The 17,211-nt window shown below is 34.2% G+C and overlaps 1 protein-coding gene across 1 annotated transcript; it reads left to right on the top strand.

Moving 5' to 3' along the window:
* Positions 1 to 512: 512 nt before the first annotated feature.
* LOC124534038 (zinc finger protein ZFP2-like) lies at positions 513 to 16,818 on the top strand. Its single transcript, XM_047109672.1, has 18 exons — positions 513 to 669; positions 1,103 to 1,178; positions 1,327 to 1,570; positions 3,085 to 3,156; positions 3,808 to 3,980; positions 4,332 to 4,431; positions 5,213 to 5,432; positions 5,527 to 5,606; positions 6,440 to 6,658; positions 7,777 to 7,933; positions 9,212 to 9,392; positions 10,330 to 10,464; positions 10,923 to 10,993; positions 11,088 to 11,225; positions 11,911 to 12,018; positions 13,277 to 13,392; positions 13,504 to 13,782; positions 14,598 to 16,818. Exons 3-18 carry the CDS (start codon positions 1,502 to 1,504, stop codon positions 14,811 to 14,813), a joined length of 2,334 nt encoding a protein of 777 aa, XP_046965628.1. The 5' UTR covers positions 513 to 669; positions 1,103 to 1,178; positions 1,327 to 1,501; the 3' UTR covers positions 14,814 to 16,818.
* The last annotated feature ends 393 nt before the right edge of the window (positions 16,819 to 17,211 follow it).

The raw sequence follows: 17,211 nt of genomic DNA on the forward strand, positions 1-17,211 counted from the left end.
ATTTAAAAATTTTACTCATATATATTAGAATTGATTGCAGATATCGATCTAGTTTCTAGATTTTTTAAAACAAAAGAATAATGCTATATCTGATCTAAGATTGATACATAAGGATGTTTTATGTCTATTTAAATATATACATAGGTCATACGTTAAGGACAAAAAGTAATTTAAATATTAAAAACAAACTTGTTATTAATGTCCTTTTCGTAATAGTACTCTATTGTGCACCAAAATACAAAAAATAATAATACGAAAATACGCCCTATTTTGCAGCTGTACAAATAGGCTCACTCATTACTATAATTTTTTTAACCTAAAGATCGATGATAAACGGCTTATAAATATAAATAGAGATATTTTATATGTATGAGAAATTTATTTGTTTTTTTACTAGTTAAATGACGATAACTTGATGCATTTCATAAAAATAATATATAGTTATAAAAATAGATATATTTTTGATGCATAAATTTATTCTGCCGAATTTAATTATCTACTATAAAATTTTAATCTATGGCAGACTGTAAAATTTTGGAAACCATTGGAAACGGAAGAAAACTGGAAAAGTTTGAGATAGCCTTTTGCCGTTAAATATCATAAATCTATCTCTCATAATCATTGTGATAATTAAAGAATAAATTTTATGGATTTATTTATATAATTAAAGTAAGTATTATATATATTGTTTAAAACTTGGTTATGTCCTATGTTTTCATCTTTTCATCCATGTTGAACTATTGATAAGTTCTGTGATTGCGTCATGTAAATCTATAGATATATGAAGTATTACCAATTAGTGCATTGTTCAATATATTTTTAATGTAGAATTTATTTGTTAAATGCAATAGTTTTTGTGACAAAGCGAAAATTAATAAGAGGTAAAAAATAGTTTAACCTTTTCGTTTGACAAATATAACCTATTCATATTTGTGTCTTGACACCATTTTTGTTCAGCTTTCCGTTTATATGAATAGACTACGCTGTAGGTCTGCCCAAATGGTAGATATGTTTAATAAGATATTTTAATAAATCATAATAAATATAAATATATTATTGTTAATGTTTAGCTAGAAAGGTTATGTTGATGTTTTGGTTTCAGATGATAGATGCATAGAAAATTTTGTTGACAGGAATTGTCCATTGATTTACGGCCAACGCACACTTCTATTACCAATGTAAGGAAATTACGTTAGATCTATTTTAATGAAACGAATTGTATATTTTTTGTTATAATTTTAAATAATTAAGTACAACTAAATTGATAACGTTATTATGACTTGAAATGTTACATCGTGCTATCAATTAATACCGTTTTACTTTCAGTTATGTATTTAAAGCCAGGAACAGCTTTTATTAATAATATGGAATATTTACTAGCATAGAGGTACATACCAATATGTAACTCACAATTGTGATACAAAAAAAGATTTAATTTTACCATCATAGTTGAATCTATTAAATCATTACAAAATGTTATATGAAATATAGTTGGTGATTAATGGACTTAAAAGACCAAATCAAAATGGAGGGGGAAGATTTTCATCTTCATTGGGAGGAGGATGTAAAGGTTTGTTGATTTCATTGATGTTTTAACTACTCTCGTCCAAAAATGTTTTATAAACAATTATAAAAGTGCATGATAAGTTTTAAAAACATAATGTTGTGGAATTTAGTAATTTATATAATACTATAAAGACTAATGAAATAAATAAATACTATAAATATTTCATTTAAGCAATAGTTTGGTTTGATTGTATTAGATACTAATTATAATAAATTTACTTCGATTTAAATTGTTCTATATACACAGCACTCTGTATAATTATATATATATATATATATATATAGCCCGGTATAATTATTTAGAATATAGTAAATAAATGTTTTCATTCATAATTGCCCTGATGATGTCAAGGCTTTGTCATAATCTTGGTACTAAATTAGCATAGTTTCATCGGTAGTGTTTGAGTAGTACTGAAATACTATACATATTTCATAGTTTAGTAGGCTATTCTTAGGTTTTTGAAGTTTAATTTTAGCTAACAATATAAAGCATATCTAAAATAATGTGATGGTATTAATTATATATTAATTATAGATAATTTGAAGCTGCTACTGCTCCCATAAGTGCCAGATTTCTATATAACAAGTGCAGATTTCCTTACTATGTTATTCTTCAATGCAAATGAAGGTCATGAAAATTCATAGGTTTTTGTTGCTGTATATTAATTCAGTTATTATCTGGGCATTCTAATCAGTGAAGACTCAGCTCAACATTTTAGATAGACTGAGTAATTAATGCTACCAGTTACTTTAAGTATGTCAGATTTTATCAAATTTTATAATACTTAACAATTTTCAAAAAAAAAAAAAGAATACCATCTTTACTTTTAGAGTGAATAAATAAATAAACATATGATGTAGTTATTGATTTAATAAATAATAATTATTAATTCGTCATTTTGTAATAGAGAATAAGCCACTCAACTGATATAAAGAATTTAAATAATCTTAATACCAAATTTTTACTACTAACTTATATTTGTTTCATAATGTGTATAGATTGTAATTATCATTATTCTGCATCTTCACTGAGTATTTAATTGAAATCCTATATTGTGCTATGCTTTGAAAAATGTAATTGCTTTAACTGCAGGTGCAAGCACCTAAGCAGACCAACAAATCTATTGAAAGATTATGTGGGTGATGTGTGAAAAAAAAGACTCATATAACCCCTGTACAAACCGCAAATATTTACTTTAGTAGTAATTTTATCATTTTAAAACATAAAAATAAAGGAAAAGGGTATTTTCTAACTTTACAATGCTAGAAATAAATTTGTTTTTATTAAGTAGTTCATTAAAGTGCTTAGTTTATTGAACCTTTTATAAAGTTATTTAAAGAAGTGTTTTTATTTTGTTTAATTGGTTCTTATAAAAATCAATGTATGCATAGATAGTTTTATAGAAGTGACAAATGTTTTTGGTATTTGATTCAGTATAACTTTAACACAATGTTAAGTAAAATCATAGTTGCTAGTTATAATTGAAAGTGTACCATTAAACACTAATTTTATTTCAGCGTAATATTGTTGCAAGTGAAGAAGTTATATGTGGCCTCGATAATGTGCAAAATGAAACATATACTAACATGGTAGTTATACAAACCTGATATTTATATATACTTATTTCCAGTGATTTATAAACATTTGTATACAATGGTATAAGAAAGTATTAACTCATATATTTATCAAAAATGAATATGGCTAAAGTGTATGTGAATGTGAACCAAAATATTTAAATAACATTATTAAAACTATTCGCAAGAATCTGTAGTATTTTTTAATGCATTTGCATATAATATTATTATTTCATGCTTTTATGTACAATCAAAATGAACTAAGAATCCTAAGAACTCAATCTGCCTGTTTTACTGGACGATTTCAGTCAAAAATTACCATATATGGATAATTTTTAATTAAGCTGAAGAAGTCATTACACTACTCTTTTTCACTGAATTTAATGTCTCAATTTAAGTAAGCACATTTTATTACATATATGAAGGTACCTAAGAGTAGGCATCAACTGCTGTAATGGAAAATTGTTCAACATTTTAGCCAATTACTGAATTTATTTTATCATAATATAAAAAATTATAATAAATGATCTTTCACCATGAATTTCACATTGTAGTATTTTATTTATTGTCATTGCTCAAACACTAAATGACAAATATATATATATGTAAAATTTACTAGTTTAATTATAATTTTAAAACTTTAACAAATACATTGTGTTTTGACAGACTGAAGAAATTATTGAAGATACTGATCAAATGGCAGCCGAAAATCTTATGTATTTATCACAAGATGTAGTCACCTATACAGAAAGTGCTGAGCTTGCTCAAGACCCAAATGTTGAATGTGTTACCGAAGAAGTTATTACTGATGATTGGGTTATATCTGGTGGACAAGAAAGGTGATTGGTTATTTGAATCAGACGTGACTAATATTTTTGTGTTTCTCTTAATATACATTTGAGAGCATGTTTCAGCTACATAATCATTATTATTGTTCACCAAATTAGGATTATTTATTGTCACAAGTTTTATATTTTTTAATAGCTTGTTGATTACAAATAATTGAGACTGCTGACACTTGTATTAAAATAAGAAGTACATTATTGAATATAACATTCCTATAGCAAACTGCACTAAATATTTGTATATAATTGTTGAATAAATGTTTTCTATATTTTACTCACTATGTTGGTATTATAAAATGGTTTTGGAATATCTAAAAGGATAATAAATAACATGTATGATTTAAGCTTTCCTTTCAGAGTGGAGGTGCCTTTAGAACATTTAGCTAATCCTATTCAAGACATAAAAATAGAAAATGACATTGATGTTCCACTACCAACAGATCAAGTAAGATGTTCATGATAAATTTAATATAAATAATACTAACATTAATATTTTTGTGATAACTATGTTACAAGTATCATAAACATTTGTATGTTAAATGTTTTATTTGAGGTTTGATGAAACAAAAATGATTTAATCGGTAAAAACATATCATATTAATCTCGAATGGTCCAATACATTGCACAATGTGCATGATGAAATGAAATAATAATAAAATGCACTAAAGTGCTAACGAAATGTAAATGATCTGTGGTTGGTTTAAAATTTGGTATTATAATACCTTTTTAAATATTATGTTTGGATTATTAAATTCTTATTTCGGTTATTTGTTGTTTGGTACTTATCTGTATCTAAAATATATTATATACCAGTATTAAATAAAGAATCATATACTATTTCTAACTATTCTATCATGAAACTAAATTATGGTCATCTATCGTTGGGATCTTAGATTGCCTTAAAAAGAGCGTCTTGAGGCCTGCCTCAACCTGTGGTTGGTTTACAGTTTGGTATTATAATACCTTTGTAAATATTATGTTTGGATTATTTTATTTTGGTAATTTGTTGTTTGGTACTTATCTGTATCTAAAATATATTATATACCAGTATTAAATAAAGAATCATATACTATTTCTAACTATTCTATCATGAAAATAAATTATGGTCATCTATCGTTGGGATCTTAGATTGCCTTAATAGGCCTCAAGATGCTCTTTTAAATAATACTAATATAATAATAATATTAGTCATTTTACATCGAACTTATAAGTTTTGCTACTTTCAGGACGAATACACAGCTATGCGTCCGTGGCCATGTGATTTCTGTTCGCGAAGGTTTCGCAAGAAAGCAGCGTTGATGAACCACATGGTGGCGCACCAAAACGACCGCCCGCACGCCTGCAACTTGTGCGGCGTCCGGTACGTGCGCAAGTGCGACCTCATGAACCATCTCAAGGTGCACGCATTTGTCCCTGACAACCCCGAACCCACGGACTACCAACATGGTGAGCGCCACTAATGAACTATATTGTTGTGTATGTAGGAAAATCGAAATCAGTATCGGAAACATGATTTAAACCATTCGTCTTTTTTTTGCAGATGAAATGATTGCTCATACTCCATTATTAAAAACTAAGAAAAAGAGAGGACGCCGGAAAAAAGTCGCCGAGCCCGTTGAGGTAATTGACAGCGGATGATTTATTAAAATTTAATCTTAAATTAATTATAAAAGTTTATAATGGTACTCGTACATGTCCGCTTACACTAAATCAAAATATACTTTATTCAAGTGGGCTTTTTCAAGCACGAGACGGCCAAGTTAAAAATGTCTGCGGAATTTTATTATAGAAATGGATACCTTGCCCCAAGAAAGATTTATTGACTTTGCGGAGTCGGAAACTTGGCGTTATAAGCTTATCCTTACTTCTAGTGCATATACAATGATTATCACTGATTTTATCAAAGTGATCAATGTTACTGTGAATATACATGATATTGTTGTAAATATATTGCGACGCAACAGTGAGTATTCCTACTTTGTTAAAAACATCCCGAAGAGAGTCTCTAGCTCCATGATTATAAATAAACCGGATTGCCCTCTTTTGTAAAATAAAGACAGATTCAATAGCTGCACCGTTACCCCAAAGTTTGACGACCTCCATGGTCGAGTGGTGTGTATACCGGTTTTCATGGGTACGCCACTCTGAGGTCCCGGGTTCGATTCCCGGCCGAGTCGATGTAGATTATCATTAGTTTTCTATGTTGTCTTGGGTCTGGGTGTCAGTGGTACCGTCGTTACTTCTGATTTCCATAACACAAGTGCTTCAGCTACTTACATTGGGATCAGAGTAATGTATGTGATGTTGTCTCATATTTAATAATAATAATAATAAAGTAATATGCCATATGACATAATAATGTGAAAATAACCAAAATAAACTAAACGAGCGGTATCAATATCATTTAGTTACACTAACGTGTAATGATCTCAATATGTATTATGTACTGACAGGAGCAGAACGGAGTGCGCGAGAACATGACGTCAGCGCGCACGCAGCAGTGGTCGCGCCGCGCGCGCGCGCCCCCCGCGCCGCCCCCCGCGCCGCCCTCGCCCTCGCCCTCCCCGCCGCCGCCCACGCCGCCGCTGCCCGCAGACCCCTCCAGGCCCTTCGTCTGTCGCCATTGTGGCGTCGGCTTTGCGAGGGAGAAGGCACTTCAGTCGCATTCTAGAGTGAATATTTTATTTATAATCGAAATCGAAATAAACTTTATTCATGTAGGCTTTTACAAGCACTTTTGAATCGTCATTTTACAATAGGCTATTTGACTGGCTTTTTAAAATCAATTTTATTTTATTTAGTAGAGGTTAAGGAACCCAGTAAAAGTTGATTTTTTAATTTGTAGTACATATTTGCCGAAAAATATCATATTAAATATTCCATATTTAAATAAAGCGCGAAAACGCTACTTCGACAATATGGCGCTGCAATGGGGTCGGTGACGTCACTTTGCTGTATTTTAATCTGTGGCACATATAGTAGAAAAGCAAGGTTTACAAGAAAGTGACTTAATCATAAGCCCGGCCAATCAGGAGCGTTTTGTGTCACGTGTCAAACGTTTGAAAAAATGCATTTTTATTTATTGATTTTTGAATAAATTAAGTATTATTTTCAAGTGTCGTTAGTAAATAACCATTTTTAAATTCATAATATACACTGATTATAATAATTCACAATTTATTTTTCAAATCAAATAGTCTATTAAGTGAAGCTACCAATCTGATACTATATACCGGATCAGTTGAATCGTCATCATCGAGATCAATTATGAGTTAATTATTTTGTGACATTTTGGGAATTCGCATTGAAATTCTCTTTTTTTTAAATAGCTATACTTTTGATTACAGCGTTTTAAAACTTACATCTATCATATTTATCTTTTCTATATCTCGAATTAAGTAGTAATATTATTCATAAGAAGTGCGTTTTAAATTGACCTCCATGGTCGAGTGGTGTGTACACCGGTTTTCATGGGTACGCCACTCTGTGGCCCCGGGTTCGATTCCCGGCTGAGTCGATGTAGATTACCAGTAGTTTTCTATGTTGTCTTGGGTGCTGGGTGTTTGTGGTACCGTCGTTACTTCTGATTTCCATAACACAAGTGCTTCAGCTACTTACATTGGGATCAGAGTAATGTATGTGATGTTGTCTCATATTATTTATTATTATAACAAGGAAATTACTACTACTATGCTAATCTTCAAAATTTAGTTGAGTTGTTTGATATGAAATGTTGTCTCATATTTATTAAAAAAAAAAAAAAATGTAATGTATCGTCGTGGCGCTTTAGGTGCACGGCGGCGACTCGCCCGTGGAGTGCGGCGAGTGCGGCGAGCTGTGCTGGTCGCGCGAGGCGCTGCGCTCGCACGCGGCGTCGCGCCACCCGCACCTCGCGCACGCGCCCTCCGCGCCCAAGCGCGAGCCCTCCTACGACGATTGCAACTCAGGTTCGGGTTTACGCTCCTATATCTATACATTAACCGACTAAGTTAAAGAGTCGAGATGGCCCAGTGGTCAGAACATGTGCATCTTTACCGATGATTGCGGGTTCAAACCCAGGCAAGCACCGCTGATTCATGTGCTTAATTTGTCTTTATAATTCATCTCGTGCTCAGCGGTGAAGGAAGACATCGTGAGGAAACCTGCATGTGACAAATTTCATAGAAATTCTGCCACATGTGCATTCCACCAACCCGCATTGGAACAGCGTGGTGGAATATGTTCCAAACCTTCTCCTCAAAGGGAGAGGAGGCCTTTAGCCCAGCAGTGGGAATTTACAGGCTGTTGTTGTTACGGAGTAAGAACTCAATTATATAGCCGAAATAGTATTTCTTACGTTTTTACACCTTTTCTACTCAACTGTCACGATTTTTTTACATACATGCCGTGCCCCTGACAGATATGAACATAGGCACCTAACACTTTGATCTCCTTTTTGTCCCCAACTCACTGGCAAACAAAGGCTTGGGCCGAAACTAGTCTTTACGCCTATACCTATATAAGAGGTAAATTTTAGTTGGTGTCGAAACCCTGGAACCTATACACTAAGAAAAGTTCAAATATATTATAACAAAAAAATATTGTGTAAAGTCCTGTCAAATTAAGTTTAGCCATTCCAGAGATTAGACGAAAATAAAAGAATGTTATTCAGGTGTATGTATTTACTCCAATTATACTAAATGTATAGATTTCATTTTTTTATTATTATTATAAATAGCACCCATGCGAAGCGGCGTGGGTCATCATTCAATTAGGGTTGCTGAGGATTCCTCTTCCGCTTCTTCATAGCGTGAAAGTTCCGCAATATTTTGGGTTCCTCAACCGACACCGCATCCTCATAAATAAAAATTAAAAATTCTCTTCCGATATCGCTTCCTCAAAATTTAAGCAATTTATGACGAATCTGGAGCTGTAGTAGACACATCCTGCCCCACAGCTCATCCTCATCCCCTAAATTTACAACAAATTAACAACCCTCAATTCAATTACTTCCCCACCGATTTCGTTCTGAGCCGAGGTGCGATCTCATAGGAGACACCCTCAGGACGAACTTTAGTTTTAATTTAGAGCCCCGCGCTCAACCTCAGGGCAGGGGACATTAGTTCTCGCCCGAAAGTCAGGTGACGCTGTGAAGGCCAGTAGGGCCAACAGCAATACACAAGACACAAAAAAAAAATCAATTACTTGGACCTTAGAAGTATATGTAAAGTAACAATATGAAACAGGTGACGACATGGAATTCCGGCTGTCCCCGCTGGCACACAGCGGCAGCGAGCGCGGCGAGCGGGAGCGCGACCGCGAGCGCGGCACGCTCGACGTGCGCGGGCCCGAGCTGTTCTGCGGCGACTGCGGCGTGGCCTTCCAGCGCGCCGACCTGCTGAGGCGGCACGTCGCCGCTGCGCACAGGTACCCTCACAATAACATACCCAGTATTCACTAATACGAGATATGCAGGTACTCGTGAAATGGCGCGCTACGCGTTGTTGCACAGGTACCCTCACGATAACGTACCCAGTATTCACTAATACGAGATATGCAGGAACTCGTGAAATGGCGCGTTACGCGTTGTTTTTTTTTTTTGTTGAAATCACATTATAGTCTGTTCCCGTTAAGAATGCAGTGTGTTGTCATTGTTTACAGGCTTTACTCCGCCCCCTGACCAATCAAATCTTTTTTTTTAACAGCAGGGTGAAGGTGTATGCATATTTGTGTTAAAATTCCAACGAATTATATTTGTTTTAAAGACTAAGTATAATGAATTTAAAAAATACACATTAAAGTAAAAAATCGAATCGGGGTGTTTAATCAACAAAATTCTTAATCGAATCTTGCCATCGCGATGTATAAATTTACATATTTTGACATAACGTCATCTAGTAGCTATAGGTTACATTAAGTATTACGTCTACAGCTTGAATAAATTAAATATAAATATATAAATAAACAAAATTTAAATTATAAAAATAAAAATATCAGTTAATAATTAATTAAATGTGAACTTGACTTTGTAATTTGAAAAGATTTGATTGGTCAAAGGGGGCGGAGTCAGGCCGGTAAACAATGACAACTCACTGCATTCTTAACGCGAACAGACTATAGTATACCTTATATATACATTGATATGGAAACTGAAAAATTACCTTAATAAAATTTTGTATTTATCGTTAAATCAGTGCGTCTAACTCGAACTTCCCTTGGAGGTGCCCATGATTTATTATATTTTTTGATCAAAGAACTCGAAAACTATGTTAAATTTTATGTCTTAAAATAACTGTCACGTTTTTACCTATTTGATTCTATATATTCTGAGTGTAGATGTAACATTTATTCAATTTGTTGTTAGTTACAAACGTCACGACAGTACGAGCAGTACGTGGGAGCAGGAGCACACTTGCGACGTGTGCGGCGAGAGCTGCCCCGACGCGCTGCAGCTGCTCGCGCACGCCGAGCGACACGCGGAGCGCCCGCGCACCACCAGGTAACACTACAACACTATACTATGACACTATTATTAGTATGGAATGAAAATAAAACCGATTACTGCCGATTTACACAACCAATAGAAATAGCTCCCTATCGCGCCATTCGACGCTATTCGTCGCTATAGATTCACGCGTCAGAGAAAGCAAGTGCATGTAAATCGACGCGTCAAATTGACGAATATATTGGGTCATATGATATTACAAGTTACTACGTTTGTGCAAAGATGACATTCGCATGAGAAATAAATATTGTTAATTTGGGATAGCGTACTCAATTCGGATGTGATCGGTTTTACGAATTTTGCCGATGCGACATTTGTGTCGTACTATAGTTCACTCTTATATGTACATTGTCGTATAAAGTATCGGAGTTTCATGTATATCTATAAGTTAGATTTTAATCGTATTTACTAGATTGTAGTATTTGTACTCATAAACATATGCATTTTTATAGAATGAAGAGACTGGCCCGTGGTCGAAACAACACTTCGAGTAATTCGAGGCAGTTCCCATGCAGAGAATGCGGTGAGACAAAGATTATCTTTTCTTGAATAAATAAATGCGATGACAATTTGATATGATTGAACACTATACTCTATTAATTCATCTATTCATTTAGGCAAAGTATTCGGGTCTCGCAGCTCACAGCAGATCCACATTCGCATACACACGGGCGAGCGCCCCTACGCGTGTCGTTTCTGCTGGAAGGCCTTCGCAGACGGTGGCACGTTGCGCAAGCACGAGAGAATACACACAGGTAACTATAACTTATTTTAAAAACATTAACGGTGATTTTAAACTAAAATATAGTATAATTTATTTCAACAAGTTATCTTTATCATTAGTTTTCTACGTTGTCTTGGGTCTGGGTGTTTGTGGTACCGTCGTTACTTCTGATTTCCATAACACAAGTGCTCTAGCTACTTACATTGGAATCAAAGTAATGTATGTGATGTTGTCTCATATTTTATATCTTCATGTTTTGATATATTCATGAAGTGGTTCAGTGTTTAAAAATTGTTGCAAGCAAACTGGTGTTATAAACTCCACTTATTAATCAATTGCGAATTAATCAATAAATTAACGAGAGCTGAGATGCCCCAGTGGTTAGAACGCGTGCATCTTAACCGATGATTGCGGGTTCAAACCCAGGCAAGCACCACTATATATATGTGCTTAATTGTGTTTATAATTCATCTCGTGCTCGGCGGTGAAGGAAAACATCGTGAGGAAACCTGCATGTGTCTAATTTCATCGAAATTCTGTCACATGTGCATTCCACCAACCCGCATTGGAACAGCGTGGTGGAATATGTTCCAATCTCTCTCCTTATTGGAAGAGGAGGCCTTATCTCAGCAGTGGGAAATTTACAGGCTGTTACTTTACTTTACTTTTCAATAAATTAATATTATTAAAATAATATAATTAAATGTGTTGTGTAGGTGAAAAGCCGTACGCATGTGCGGTGTGTCCGCGCGCGTTCAACCAGCGCGTTGTACTGCGCGAGCACGTACGCTCGCACCACTCCGCGCCCGACCGGCGCGCTAACGGTATATCTACACCGATTTAATATTCATTATGGATCAATGATGTTCTACTAAACAGATATGTCATTAACGCGCAAAAAGTGAAGACTAGAAAACGTCCCAATTGGGACGTTAATCGTTTTCATCATAATTATGCGAGTAATACGTTATAATACATCGTAATTATGTAGTAATACGTTTTGCGTAATTAAAACATCTAGTTATCCCTTTTACTTACTGTTTTTATCAAGCTATCCTTTTTACTTTTAACGAAATGTAAAAATAAACTAAAATAAACGGTCCCCGGCGCGGCACACTTTTTTCTGTTGTTTAGTATGGATATAACATATCTGTTTATTAGAATATCATTGTTATGGATCATTTTTTACACATTCGACTCATCAGGCTTTTAACAAAATCTTCTTCGTGGTAAAAGAAAGTTTAAAAAAAAAAGTTATCGACCACATCATAGTATCGAATTGGGAATTTAATGAAGACTTAAATTTGCAATATAATTTACAACAATTATTTCTACGTATTCGATACACACGCGTTGTTCTGTGAGGAACTGCAAAGCTGCGCAAATACAGGATACAGGGGTGGGAGTTTTCATAACGGCGTATTTATAGGTATCGCCCGATTGAACAAGGTAATCGACAAATAACCACCATATTAAGAGGTTATTGTTATCATTATAAATTCACATATTATAGTGGCAATCATGGCTGATTTTTTTTTTATACATTATCTCTACGTCACTTATATCGTACATGCATTTTATTAGCTACTAGCGACCCGCCTCGGCTTCGCGCGGTTGCAATTCTAATTTCTTAATATACGACGGAATTTGTTTATTTAAGGCATCACATTAAAATTTTCTAAAATTTGTTTAATTTTAAATGTTTCAATACTATATTGTCCATGTTTTATATACAAAAACCTTCCTCTCGAATAACTCTATCTATTAAAGAAAACGCATCAAAATCCGTTGCGTACTTGTAAAGATTTAAGCATACAAAGGGACATAGGGACAGAGAAAGCGACTTTTTTATATACTATGTAGTTATGATTAAGCGCATCCTACACAGGACTCGGGCATACATGGTCTGACCTATGACTGAAATACGACGTAACTGAAAGAGAACAGGCAGGCGTTGTATTCCCATAACCTAGCCACTACACTTACTAATGTCCGAAAATGGTTTAAGTTTTGGAGTAAATTCGTGTTCAGCAAGTGTGCTCTTTGTATGGATCGAGAAATTTAAAATCATTATTATTTCAGGAGGATACCAATATTGCTGCGTAGTTTGCGGACGACCTTTACATTCAAGCGCTGAATTAGTTCAACATCTCATTCAGCACTGCGATGAAAATACGGCGCTGAAGAGGCAACCTCAGGTTAGTAAATACTGATTAGTGCTATTAAAACATAACCTTTATACTATTCATAAATTACATTATGATTTAAAAGTAAAAGACCTACATATAAATATTACAAAATCCTTACAGAATGGACCAAGAAAATACAAACGACGGCGAAAAGTGAAAGTGGAAGAGTCACCCGTGCACAACGACTGGGAGCGAGCCACGACCCCTTCGCCGGCGCGCTCGGCCTCGCCTGCCGGCGGGCCTTCGCCCTCGCCGTCCCCGCCGAGGTCGTCGCGCGCGCCCCGCGCCGCCCGCGCGCCGCGCGCCTACTCCCCCCCGCGCCGCCGCCGCCGCCGCGCCCCTCCCCCGCCGCGCCCCAAGATGATACACACGGAGGAGCCGCGACCCAGGACCAAACAGGTACTACCCGTGCAACTGCTACAGGTTGCTTTATTTTTAATGGTATAGGTTGGCGGAGCATATGGGCCACCTGATGGTAGGTGGTCACCATCACCCATAGACAATGACGCTGTGAGATATATTAACTATTCCTTACATTGTCAATGTGCCACCAACTTTGGGTACTAAGATGTTATGTCCCTTGTGCCTGTAGTTACACTGGCTCACTCACCTTTCAAACCGGAATACAACAATACTGAGTACTATTATTTAGAGGTAGGATAACTGATGAGTGGGTGGTACCTACCCAGACGGTATTGCACTAAGACAAACCACCAAGTAATTTAGGTATTTTCGTCACTGAAAAATAAAGTATGAAATTTGGTAATAAACTAAAATATATAATTTTGATTTTGAGTAATAAAAGCACACTATGTTTTTTCTATATTAAAATTAAAAGTCTTAATTTTTAGTCTGTATTAGTCAATATCATCTGGCACCTATATAAACAACATTTTCTGGAGTTTTACAGCTAGTATTTTTACATTACACATCAATGATCAATCACTATGATTGATAAATATTATTTTCACATAACACCAAATAACACATCAAATATTTGTTGAACGAATTGCACGTTGAATGAGTGCAAGTCTTACATACACAACTGTTGTTTACCAAAAATGACGGAGCGTTATCGCGATAATAAATGAGGTTTAAACTTTAATTTGATTTTATGGCAAGGAAACGTGTTTATTTTGCTGAATCATATTTTTGTGGTTTGTGCTGAGTCATTGAATTTGAAACTAATATTAATACTAAAAAATCTTGAACAGGTTCGGAGTCGCAGGCCTCCCAGACACCCAGCGGACGACTTGAGAGCAATCGGACCTCATTCCCCGTCACCGGCTCCGGCGTCGCCCGTAGCGTCTCCGCCCTCGCCCTCCCAGCTCACGACCACTACGGACGAAGGACCATACAAATGCGAAATGTGCTCATTGGAGTTTCCGCGACGTGACGCCTTGCTTCTTCATGTTCCTGTTCACATATGACAAACGCGAAACCAAACTCGACGAAGGCTTCGTTCGCAACGCGCCGCTTAAAGCGCATAAAGTGTGGCTCTCGTTGAACGACATGTCGCACTACAAAAGACTGAAATATCTCCTTAGTGATATATGGATCCTAGATGACAATCGATATTCTAAAAGTTTCAATTTAAATCTTAAGGCTATTCACCAGACACTATGGTTCTGGCTTAGATCAATAATTGTCATCAGAATCTCCATCAAGGGCAGTCTTACAATGTCTCGTAGCGTAACTCCATTAATAATGCTATCACGGCCCTGGCAGCCAAAGAATCAAGTCAAAGTATTTATTTAGTTACGTATTTGTGTAACTTGATATATTGTTGATGTTTAACATAAAATGTAATGTAAGAAATCACTAAATAAACAATGCAATTATAAATTTTGTATGCCAATACAAAATGACAGTTTCAAAATCATTTGTTAAATAAAATATTTGTATCATAGATGTATTTGTTTTATGATGACTGTTCTAGAAGCATTGTATGTCTATATTATCAGACTGTAATTACGTAATATAGATATACATATTATATTTAGATATGTCTGTACATACTTGTATAAAAATATTGTTCATACAATAGTAATGCAATTTGATAAGGAAAAGGAGGATTTCTACACATGTTATATATATAGAAATTCAAATATACGTCATTACCTTTCATCAAACAATACTTTATTGTTATAGCAAGCTTCATTAGCATATGCAGTTTATGCGCCGCGTAGCTATTCGAAAATGCGGGTCCTACCCCTGGGCCTCTTGCCGTATCCATTCCTAAAACATAGTTTACGCTTAGTTTGATAAAAATAATATATGTACTTTCAACCCTTGAAGAGAAAGCTTTGCTTATTGGACGTAATAACAGTCTCGTAAGACATATTAGATTTTAGATCTATATTAAAATTTTCACTTTAACCACACTATATTAGCTAAGTCCATAAATATTAATTGGTATTATTTAATAAAAAAGTGAATAATTTTCAAAACATTAATGCATGCAATATATCTAAACTAGCCCACAAAAATAATAAGAAAGGATTTGGCAATGATAAATAAAATGCTTGCACTATATTTTCAATACTGTCGATGTCTTTCCATCTTTGCAGGTGATAAAATATGATAAAAATAATAAGATTGGATTTTTACGCAAAAAAAAGTTATGGTCCAACCTGTACATTTTTTTGTGCCTGATTAAGATAATATTGACGTCAGTTATCGATCGAAAACTATTTGATTCAATTTAAATACAATTTGGCGTTCTTATTTCTCGGTTCAAAATTCATGAATATTTAAGGTTTCCGGGGGAGAGTTAATAAAAATGAAATAATGAAATTTTAAAAACATCGCGAGCTCAGTTCTTATTTTAATAAATAAATTTGTATCCAGTTCAATAATTTAAGTTTGATAATATATTGATGTGCGATATAAACATGTATGGAAGTATGTATACAATTTAGCTACATTGTATAAATATGAAGTATTGCGCTGTTTTATTATTTGACTGATAATATGGATTGTTTAGAGCGATTCTGTATATAAATTGTAAATATTGTATATACTATAAATATTAAAGTAGTTTGTGACATCTGTTAAATTTATTTACAGTTGCATCTGCTTTGGCGTACATTTAAATTAAAAGTATATTTCTTAATCTGTATATTAAATGCTGCATTAACAAGTTACATTAAAAAAATAACAATATATACATATATTGTGCCATACATCCATTTCATACAGTTGATGTCATTCTCGGATATCATAAGGATTAATGGTTTATAGATGCATTTTAAAAATAATATTCCGTGGCTCAAAATGTTGGAATAAAAAAGATGAAATTCACAATAATAACAAAGTTTATCATATTGAATATTCGAATAAGATTAACTTCCTTTTTTCTATATTTTCTGTACATAGCTGCCACCAAGTATCATTTTATATGACTATTAAATAAAATTAAATATATTAAATGAAGTTGATTTTTTTAAACTGCACGAAAGAGTAAAGGCGAATATTTTATTTTCATATATGTAGATATCTTATGTACAACAATAAAATTTTACTAATGGATCTCGCGCGAAACTTCGCGTTTGTTCAAAACATTTTTAGGATATTCATATTTTTTTCCTCACTCTAAAATCAATTCATTGTTAAATTTTAACAATTTAGTAAGTTGCAATCAATAATTTTCTTTAATTTTTTTGCATATCTATCTACGGCAGCTAATCTACGGCATTTTTTGTGCAACTATCGCGTATAGTATGACACAACTTAGATGTAGCATCGGCAAAATTCTTAGATAACTGTTGATTTATACAACCAATAGGAATGTCTCCCTATCGCGCCATTTGACGCTATTCGTCGCTA

The sequence above is a fragment of the Vanessa cardui genome, chromosome 12 (assembly GCF_905220365.1).
Source record: "Vanessa cardui chromosome 12, ilVanCard2.1, whole genome shotgun sequence".
Taxonomy (NCBI): Eukaryota; Metazoa; Arthropoda; class Insecta; order Lepidoptera; family Nymphalidae; genus Vanessa; species Vanessa cardui.

Coding starts and splice junctions, on each gene's coding strand:
- LOC124534038 (XM_047109672.1), top strand. CDS start 1,502: ATGGACTTAAAAGACCAAATCAAAATGGAGGGGGAAGATTTTCATCTT. Junction 10,994..11,087: donor GTTCCCATGCAGAGAATGCG/GTGAGACAAAGA, acceptor CTATTCATTTAG/GCAAAGTATTCGGGTCTCGC. Junction 13,783..14,597: donor CGCGACCCAGGACCAAACAG/GTACTACCCGTG, acceptor AATCTTGAACAG/GTTCGGAGTCGCAGGCCTCC.